Consider the following 10,382-nt stretch of genomic DNA (forward strand, 5'->3'; position numbering starts at 1 on the left):
TCGGGATCGAACCCACGACCTCCTGCACACCAGGCGAGAGAGTTAACATCTCATAGCCACCGTGGCACCACGATGACCAGCGTGAAGCATGGTCTCAAACGACGTCCGTGAGGCCCTCGTCCAGCAGCGGAATGGCTCAGGGCTGTAACGAGGTGACCGAATGTTTAGCGTTTTGTTCCGGAATTGTTTGTAAATCACTATTTTAAAACTTTATTTGTTTGGAGCCTGGGCCTCAACACGGGTGACCCGAGCAAGATGGCGGCTTGAGCTCATGGTAACAAATCGCCTCCCGCCGATTCAACTTCGCAATTAGGAATCGATACTTTTCACGTCTTACTTTTCCGCAGTTTTATACTTCATCAGCTTTCTATGGCTTTGTTCACTCCGTTAGCCGAAATATGACGGACTAGTCACAGTTGAAAAATTATTGATCGGTACGCAAACGACGTGAATAGCGAATCGTAGCCTTTCTTGAATCGCCTTGCGACAAATCTGAGACTCGGAATCGCCCTGGTCAGGAGGTCACGCGCGACGAGGAACGACGTCACGTGACCCCGGAAGCGCTTCCTGCCCGCGAGACTTCCGAGGTCACAGCGCATGCGCCTTGAGCGAGGAGACGCACACGTGGCTCGCGCGCTCCCACACTGCTGCAGCATGAGGCCAGGTACCGCCATCCCCATCTCTCTCTCGCGATCTCTCTCCTCTTCCGTCTCTTATCTCTTCTCGGTCTTTACCTCCACTATGTTCGTCTTTCTACCCAGAAGAGAAATCAATGTTGTAGAAGAGGAATCCAAATGTCTCTTCTTGTCTTGCCCTCACACCTCGTTCAGCCCCTACATTCTCTCATCTCTCCGCAAAGTCGCGTCTCTTCTCTCCGTCGCTTCCCCGTGTTCCCTTTCCGTCCCTTCTCTCCCCAGTTTGATCCTCTCCCCTCCTCGGGAGTCATTTTCCAGCCCCTTTTCTCGAGTCGCCTTTTCAACCCGACACGCGGGATTCCGAATCTCTTTTCGTGTGGTCGCGTCTCGTGGTCTTCCCGAGTTGCGACTGAGATGAATTCTGTTCGTGGCTCTGGCTGTTTCTCTGTGTGAATATCGCTCTGTGTATCTCTATCTGTGTGTCTTTGTCTCCGCCGGCGCCGAGCGAAGTTAAAATGCGAAACTGCGTCCAGGGCGCATGACCGCGTGGGAGGCCCAAAGCCTCATCGCTCACCCCGTTACCACGCGCGCACCGCGTGTTGATCAATTTTGCGCGCAACTCTGGAAGAGAATATAAAATATAAAAATTAGTCTTTGCACGTTGTAGAAATTCAACATACCATTGTGGGACAGACTTGTGTGTAGGACTACAACTATTGGGAGTTGGAAGGTAAAATCCTCGCGCAATAATGTTGTTCCATAATATAAGTATTTTTGGGTTAGATCGCGTAAATATGAATGTGCCGTTAAGGTTTGTCACATAAACAGAACATGCCAATTCGTTACTAGCACAGCACACCGGTGTATTGGAGAGCAAATCCACAACATTTACAATCTTGAGTACGACGTTTCGCCAGTAATTACAACCGGCATCATCAGGCGGCAGCCAGATTTGTGGAGAAATCCTGTTTTGTGGATAGTCGCGAAAGCCCACGTGTTAATACTGTTGTTGACTTATCTCCATTGCGCCTCTGAGAGGCTGCCTCCACGTGGCTCTGACTGAGCAGCTGATATAAAATATGATGCAGCGGTGCAGACGTGAAAATTAAAATAACTTGATATAATACTACTACTGAACTTGATATAGTTCTCGACAAAGTTGCCCCGAAAGTAACATAAGATTCGACTTTTGGGCCTCCCTAATTTTAAGCAGAGAGTAAAACTAACTTATTGGTTCATTCCGCCTGGGGTTCTTGTGTAGCACACGCAGCGCACGATCTGATTAGATGATGAGCTTTAGCACCAGTGGATTTTTTTGTTTCTCATTTTTGTCTTGAGTGGATGGTAAGAGACCGCACTGCAACACGACGACCTCTTGTGCAGTGTGCTAGCAACATTTTATAATTTCACGTAAAATGAGGAGTCAGGACATGTTTGATTATTAAACGGATTGTTACTCTATCAACTTATCAAGAGAGGCCATTGTCCGAAATTTCACGAAATATGTTGCCGTTTAAGGCCACACAATGTTACTGTCGAACTTGTTGAGTTTTATTTATTCCTCTGCGCCACTGCCAAAGCAGTATCGCCAAATGCTTCGTGAAAACACGAATAATGCTTGTGCAAAAACAAAGTCTTCCATCACAAAGTCTTCACTGCAGTGTTTTAGTCTGTTCAGCGCAGCAGCTTGCACGATCTAAACTAAACTTGAATTTTACCAGGTAAGGTCCATATAGATATATGGCTCTCTTCAAAAAAGCAACCTGGCCACAAATGATAGCTCAACAAAGTGGTTTATGTGGACATTTATAGTAGCCGAATAATCTAAATAACATAGATTAATGCCCCATCCATTTAAACATGTAAAAAGAGTGCAAGATATGCCAATAGATTCTTCCTTTCATGGGGGTACAGTTGGGGGAAAATCTCCAAAAAATATTAATTTTGTGATTAATTGGAGCTTGCACTGTGTACAATTTCATCATCACCTGGAGCACAACATCGACTCCCGGTGTAGCCCTTGGCCCCCAACGTCACAGTCCCCACTCCAAGCGCGGCCTACGGACACGTCCGGTCGGGGGGACACGCGCTTGGCCAACAACCCCGAGGGCTGCGCTATAGCTGTATGCAACCCACAAATTATAGCCCAATGATGTGGACATATATAGCAGCGAAATACTCTAAACGCGTGATGTTGATTCTGAACGTGGAGGGCAACATTGGAAGACCCGGAGAAAAATCTACGCAACCACGGGGAGAGACATGCAAACTCGAAATATACAGGTGTCAGGGTCTGGATCGAACCCACGACCTCCTGCATACCAGGCGAGGTAGTTAACGTCTCACCACCGTGACGCCCCAACGAATGTGTTGCAGGAGACGGTGCAGCGTCATCTGAATCGTGTTCTTTTTGTTCCACAGGATTTTCACCACGTGGGGGGGGTGGCCGAGGCGTTAGCCGAGGCGGTAGCTTCGGGGGCCGAGGAGGATTCGGAGGGGGGGGAGGGGGGTTCCGGGGCCGCGGAGGTGGTAGTGGTGGATTTCGCGGTGGCAGCGGTGGGTTCAGAGGTGAGAACTCGGTTCACATCCTTCACTGTTTCCACACACATCCACTCTCTAGGTCAGCAGCTCTCCAACCTGCGGTCTGCGGACCCACCGGTCAGCCAAGGGCGTGGGGAAGTGGTCCACTCAAACCTGTGTAGATGCTGATTTTTATCCAAAACACCACGACTGTGCATTGCGGTCCGTGAAAGCGCTGAGAGGTTTGACAGTAACCCCTTGGGTACAGCACAGTTGGGAAGCACCAATCTGCGCAGACATTCCTTTTGGGCTGTGACACCAGGAGGATAGGACTCTCCATCCTCAACGCCTCGCGTTTGCACGAACGGCGTTGTTGTTAACCCCCAACCCCGTTGAGAGCTGGTGTCTGCTGGTTGTGCGCGTGTGCCGGGACACAAGTGCTGCGTTGTGAATGCGGAGTTGTGGATATTTCCAGGTGGCAGCCGCGGAGGAGGGAGGGGAACTCCACGGGGGCGAGGTGGCCGAGGCGGAGGCCGCGGGGGCTTTGGTGGAGGCAAGAACGTGACGATTGAGCCGCACAGACACGAAGGCAAGTGTTGTCGCATGGCAGCTGCCCCCCCCCCCACATGTGAATCGGTGGGATTTGTGAGACGAATGCCTCAAATATGACAGTGCAGTGAGGCTGGTGGATGGTGCCAAGATCATGCACAGTCCCTGTAATGAGACAGTGCTGAAGTTAGGTTGCTGAGATCCCTGTGTAGCATCAGTCATACATCATGGGACCTCCTTTTGCCAGTATAAAAATATGAGAATATTTTTTCCCCTTTTTTCTGGCAACGAAACAGGTGTTAAGATCTTCTTGGTTCTTTCGGTAAAGTCACGTAGAATGGAAATAAAATAATAAAAATAAAACATAATAAAATAATTCTCACGACGTTTCGGCCACAACGCAAGCAGCCGTCCTCAGGTGAAGACCAGGTCTGTTGGGGAGACAGCGTCTGAATGAAACACCACCACGCTTGGAGCGTCTATTTAAGCTGGGTTGGAAGGGGGGAAGTGCGCCTTGACAAAATAATTTTCATATCAAGAGGAATTTAGCATATTTATGGGAAATGCAGGTATGTGATTAGTACTACTTTTGAAATGCATTGGAGATGGGCGGGAGATTTAAAAGTCATATTATGCCCGTGCATTATGCAGGAATAGCAGCATCAAAGGGAGGGGATAGGGGTAGTATTAATAAAGGGAAGGAATGTTAATAGTTTATTATTATACAATCTGCTATACACTATACTATTGACCGTCGAGTCAGCTTTCTTTTGAGCCTTGTCTCAAAACAGTGTTAGACCAGAGGACGCCAATAGGCGTCAATAGGCGTCCTCTGGTCTAACACGCCGTTCGTGCAAACGTTCTCTGGTCGTTAACAATATTATACATTTTTTGTGCCCTTTCTTCCCAAAACCCTTCAGTATAATTTGCTAAACATTCTACGCAGGATGCTCTGTAAAGAAACTCATTTTAGAATATTTCCTCACGAAGCAAATCGTGTCAGTATTATGATTTGAGGGTGCAGTGATCTTTATACGATTGTGCGCTAACGCAGCCGTAGGAGATTACACACGATTGTGCGCTGTGGGGTGATTAGTAATGCTGGCATGTTTTTGTGTTTAACTCGGGAATGCTGAGCATAGACTCAAAATGCCAGGCGGCCAGCAATAATTTGCAAAGTTTTGTCACAAAAGAGCGAGCTCTGTGAGGTGTGCGATGGCCGTGTCTCAACAATGTGTGCGCCACGTGTGTCCGCAGGTGTGTTCATCGCCAGAGGGAAGGAGGATGCGCTGGTCACGCGGAACATGGTACCCGGGGAGTCTGTATACGGGGAGAAGAGGATGGCGGTGGAGGTGCGTGGTTGCTGATCATACGGAGCACAGGCCCAATGGCCCCAACATGCCAAGCAGCCGGCAACAACGCATTTCTAAATTGAGCAACATCATAAGAGCTTAGGGAAATGAGACGATGCAAGGGATTTCCTAAGTGGATCCGTGTGTGCGGGAAGACGCAGAAAGAGAAGCGTTGTTGCTAGGGTTAGAGAGAGTCGTTACCTTTAGTGTGGTGGTTGAGTGCGGTGTTGGCCGAGATGACAGGCTGGTAGGAGTCCTCCGCATGGCTGAAGAAATTAATGTGACAAGTGTCCAGGGAAGGGGTTCACACAGCAAATCTGTACCCTTGCGCCCACTCGCGTACATACATTAGATACCAAGTGGCACTTTGGGCGGGATTAACAATTTAATTGTAACTAATAGCAATTATAGTTGCACGAGTAGCTCAGAAGTTGGCGCGAGTCAGTTTTGCAAGTGCGACACGTGGCACATTCGCCATCTGACCACTAGAGCGTCCGCACCTCGTGCGAGCCAGAGGTGTGGGTGTTCAATACCCGGCCACTAGAGGTCAGGGCGCTGCTTGCTTTGCCGAGCAAAGACGAGAGAGGAAGGCGGCTGTGGCTGAGTGTTCGCTACCTGCCCCGGGTTCGTAGGCGTTTAGAACCGAAACACACCCAAGTCTGCCCTGCTAATGGTCACCAAGACAATGCCAATTAAAAGGAGTTTCACGGGGTATGAGGTAACTAAAGTAATTCAGATCATTACCCCACGATGTAAGCACCGTACGTAGCCAACTGCTAATTGGAGGTGAGGACAAGGACAACAAACAATTCAAAAGCAGTGCTGAAGAAATTAGTTTTAAATCTAGATTTTAAAAAAATACACAGTTTGTCAGTGCAAGATTGGAGCCATGTCCCCAGTGAGATCTGGTTCACAGCTCTTAAAGATCCGGTAGAAGCTGGCTTTCGGCACACCACTTGAAAACCAGTCCAGGTGAATGTATATACCAAGTGTGCTTGGGTCACAAATAACCTCCTCCCCACCAGTGCGAGCACGTTTTGCAATGACAGAACTGTTTATGTACGTCGTACTTATGTCAAGCTTCGAATGTAAAAATATGACTGCCTATCACCGGCATTGGGAGTGGTCTCCACGGGTCCAAGTGACCAAGGTCAAGAGAAGACCTTTATCCAGATCGTCGGAGGCTTGTCGCGGCAGATCTTGGAGGTCGCTGCATATCGGCTGTGCGCTAGCCTCTGTTGCTGGTGTGGGATTTGGCGGAGGGTGGAGAAAGTGGTGGTGGTTGGTGGTGACGACTTCAATTGCTGTGGCCGCAATGACGTCGCCATCTCGCCCCCCCCCCGCCCAACTCCGCGATTCTGAGTGCAGGAGCAGGAGCAGAAGGTCGAGTACCGCGCCTGGAATCCGTTTCGCTCCAAGTTGGCAGCGGCCATCTTGGGCGGCGTTGACCAGATCCACATAAAGCCCGGGGTGAAGGTGTTGTACCTGGGCGCCGCCTCCGGCACCACTGTGTCCCACGTCTCCGACATCGTCGGGCCCGTAAGTGTTGCACTTGTGGGTTTGCGCACACACTCGCTTGCCCACGTGTCTATGCGCGCGTTAATACGTATGCGCGCACATACCGTCACATACGCGCGCGCTCACATACGTACGCTCACATGCCAACATGCTAATGGACACGCATTGCAAAAGCATGACAGACCCCACGCATGTCAATCTCCTTGTTTGAACTGCTGTGAGGCTGAGCGAGCGGTGGTGTTGTCGGTGTGGTGCCTGTAGGAAGGCTTGGTGTACGCCGTGGAGTTCTCGCACCGATCGGGCCGGGATCTCATGAACGTGGCCAAGAAGCGAACCAACATCATTCCCATCATTGAGGACGCACGCCACCCCCACAAGTACCGCATGCTAGTCGGTGAGTGACACGGTGCTGCTACTGCCACTGCACGCAGCCTCCTTGGCTCCGCTTGTAACCAAGCACTCCGGGTTGGTTTGATGGCGACAAGGTGGGTGGCAGGGTGGGGACGCTCGCGCCTCAGGAAAAGGGGACCTAAGTTCAATTCCTGGCTCTAATGCCTTTCTATGGGGCGTTTGTTTACCCCTGTTCTGCATGGGTTTCCTCCGGGTTCTCATAGCTAAAAGAGACACGGTGTCACTGTTATTGACCTAACATCCCAATGCTGAATAATTACCTGCAAATTGTTGCACTGGGATTCAACTTAGCAACATTGCCCCGAACTGTGAATTCTTAGCAGGACCCTCAAAAACAGTCGTGAGACTTGGATAAATACTCGTAATAATGAATAACAATAGAACGTTGCTTGTGTAATTTTCTTTCTGTACGCACAAGTGATTATGGAAGGTGGTATAGTGGGAAGCATAGGCAGTACATCTGCCAGTCATCCCACAGCACCCAGGTCTGTCCTGTGACCTCCCACCAGCAGAGAGCCTTCCACAATTCACATGGCCTTGAAGTGCACCGAGCTTGGCACAAGTGCTGTTGTTGTGCTTGTGTTGCGCCATGGTTACGCTGGCTCGCTGGGGTTTGTTGGACCTGTGTTGCACATTGTGTGTATGTATGTTGAACTTCTTTCACACCTTATGTAGCCAACCGTGCTAATCAGAGGTTTGTTACACCGAATCGATGTCTACTTCTGCAGTATGACTTTTTCAGGAGGGTCCTGCTAAGTTTTTTGAGTTGGGGGGGGCAACGATTGCAGCTGTGTTTTACATATTTTTTGCACCTTCCCGATTTAGCACGGTTTGCTACGTACGACATGAAAGAAGTTCAATAGGCAAACGTATTTAGTCGATGTGTTGTCATTTATTTAGTTTTGCAAATTTGGACCCTGAGGTCAGCACAGAAGGGCCCGGCTCGCCTACGAATGACGTTGGGGGATCTTTAACGTCCGCTGCGAATGAGACGGCGTGTAGTTAATACACACCCACAGCATTAACCAGGGCAGCTTGCTGTAGAACTGTGAACCTCTGCAACAAGCGACGGCGATAGCCCCTACCTACCGCTGCACCACTCGTGGATTTTATCTTCACGAAACTTGGGGGGGGGTTACTGATTGTTACTGTCCCCCTTGGGTCTGCGCTCTTCTGGATCACAAATCGGCACTCCGCTTAATGCCAACGTTCGGTGAGAGGAGGAATTCAACCCTTTTGAGAAATTACAGTGGCGAAAACCTCAGGACAGCCAGACGTGCTGCCTGGCCTCGCGCTGTTTACTAAACTCGAATGCTCTCCCTTTTCCCTGGCAGGAATGGTGGATGTCGTGTTTGCAGACGTCGCTCAGCCCGACCAGACCCGGATTGTCGCCATCAACGCCCATAACTTTTTAAAAAATGGAGGCCACTTTGTCATCTCTATCAAGGTAGGTGGCGGCTGTGTCTCGCACTCATATGTACCAAACTCTGCCCATGTCCCCATTGTAATGCAGCATAGTGAGCAAGTATACAGCAGCACACTAGAAATAAAAGGCAGTGTTAATTTTCGATTTGCTCAAACAATAATTTTGCTTGCTCTAGTAAAAGCATCATGAGGGTAATCATCCATGATCAGTCTGCTGGACGATGGTCTCCCCGAGCGATGCTGCCCTCATGGCAGTGCACGTGTTTAAAGCAGCCTCTATCTGTGCGCTAATGGAGGTTTTGGGTTTGTAACTGGGGAAAAGGAGCCTCTGAAATGTAGACTGACATGGAGCAGAGGGTGGAGTTAGTTGTGGTGCGTGTGCATCTGTGTGTGTGTCTGCATGCGTGTGTGCACGTGTGGGGAGCGGCAGTGTAGCGGTTAACACGCTGCTCGCCAAACCTAGAGATCCGAGTTCGATTTCCGCTCACGGCGAACACCAGTGACCATTAACTGAAGTGCTCCTCCCCTACACCGACTCAGCGTTAAATGAGTACCTAGTATGGTGTGTAAATATCAGTACTTGGTGAGACGAAAGCCAGGCATGGTGCTGGCCATCCAACTCCTCGTGTGGCCGTGCCAGCCTTCACATGTGCTCGCTGACGCTACTTTCCCGAAAAGTCGGTGTTAGGCTATAACTGCGGGATCTTTGTCTTTGCCCTCCATGCGCCAGGCAAACTGCATTGACTCGACGGCTCAGCCGGAGGCTGTGTTCGCCCAGGAGGTGAAGAAGATGGCGCAGGAGAACATGAAGCCCCAGGAGCAGCTGACGCTGGAGCCCTATGAGAGGGACCACGCTGTGGTGGTCGGCACCTACAGGTGAGGGGGTACGGGGGAGGGGGGCGGGGGGCAGGGGGTTCCAGGTGCATGGGCGGGTCATCAGGTGCTAACTCGTGAGAGCAGCAAGGGAAGAGTAATTTTCGAGTGCGGGTCACCACTCGAGTGGGGAGCCGGGTCACCAAAATGACAAAAGCAAAAGATGCTGTGTGGTGATGGTGTCATGACTGTTCATGTGCTCTGCCCCCCCTCCTTTCCCACAGGCCACCCCCCAAGCAGAAGTGAGGGACCTGGATGCCGTGATCATCTGATTGCCGAGCTCTCTCGGCCTCAGTTTCCTTCGGTTTCGAGACACGAGGCTCCTCGCACAACACGTGTCGTCTTCATCTGTGTGCTTTGAGAAAATAGAAACATGCCACCACGTTTGCATGACGTTGAGCTGCGTTGTATGTGGGTCTGTTCATAATTACGCGGCAAGCAAATATATCGGGAAATAAATATTTGCGGCTTGTTGTGCGACTTCCCAGTTATTGCTTCAGATGTTTGCCCACAGTGGAATATAACATCCCGACATTCACGCCAATGAACGCTGCTTTGAAACTTGTGATTGGAACCACTTTTTAAAAAATGAGTTTTGCGGTATTGTCTCCAATTTTTTTTTATTCGTGAACTTGTAATATTTTTGTGTGCGATTATCGTTTCGTCCTTGCTAAATTCAGACATTTCGTAGTTAAGACAACCATAAAACTCTGACCTGTACAGCCCTGAGTAATAAACAATTTATAATGAATTGCACGATGTGTTCATTATTACAGACTTAAAATAAGGAATAGAAATAACGCAAGTCCTTTTACCCATCCTATTGATTTTACAAATGCTTTTTCCTCACATTTGAGGAACAATACTCGACGTCCTGGTGTGATACAAGTCCGTTATGGCGAGGTTACCACAGTAAAAAACGCGATTGGGTTTCAATCTTGAGTATTACAGCAAAAGTATGTAATACCATAATATTTACTTTTGCATTAACGTACTCAACTTGAGACCCACTCGCGTTTTTTATACCGTGTTACCGCACTATAATGTGTAATCCAGATTTTTTAACATTAAGACCCACGTTTACGTTGCACAGCAACAT

The 10,382-nt window shown here is 49.4% G+C and overlaps 1 protein-coding gene across 1 annotated transcript; it reads left to right on the top strand.

Annotated features, from left to right (window-relative positions):
* Nucleotides 1-578: 578 nt before the first annotated feature.
* FBL (fibrillarin rRNA 2'-O-methyltransferase) lies at nt 579-10,034 on the top strand. Its single transcript, XM_078608303.1, has 9 exons — nt 579-664; nt 3,057-3,203; nt 3,631-3,744; nt 4,962-5,056; nt 6,425-6,595; nt 6,836-6,968; nt 8,320-8,432; nt 9,141-9,286; nt 9,508-10,034. The coding sequence occupies exons 1-9, from the start codon at nt 598-600 to the stop codon at nt 9,527-9,529; spliced, it is 1,008 nt and encodes a 335-aa protein (XP_078464429.1). The 5' UTR covers nt 579-597; the 3' UTR covers nt 9,530-10,034.
* The last annotated feature ends 348 nt before the right edge of the window (nt 10,035-10,382 follow it).

This window comes from Lampetra planeri, chromosome 29, assembly GCF_965212315.1.
Source record: "Lampetra planeri chromosome 29, kcLamPlan1.2.h2, whole genome shotgun sequence".
Lineage (NCBI taxonomy): Eukaryota > Metazoa > Chordata > Hyperoartia > Petromyzontiformes > Petromyzontidae > Lampetra > Lampetra planeri.

Bases quoted from the DNA above. Each gene is read 5' to 3' on its own strand.
- FBL (XM_078608303.1), top strand. From the start codon at position 598: ATGCGCCTTGAGCGAGGAGACGCACACGTGGCTCGCGCGCTCCCACAC. The intron at 3,745-4,961 runs GCAAGTGTTGTC...GTGTGTCCGCAG, and splicing joins TGAGCCGCACAGACACGAAG to GTGTGTTCATCGCCAGAGGG. The intron at 9,287-9,507 runs GTGAGGGGGTAC...CCTTTCCCACAG, and splicing joins GTGGTGGTCGGCACCTACAG to GCCACCCCCCAAGCAGAAGT.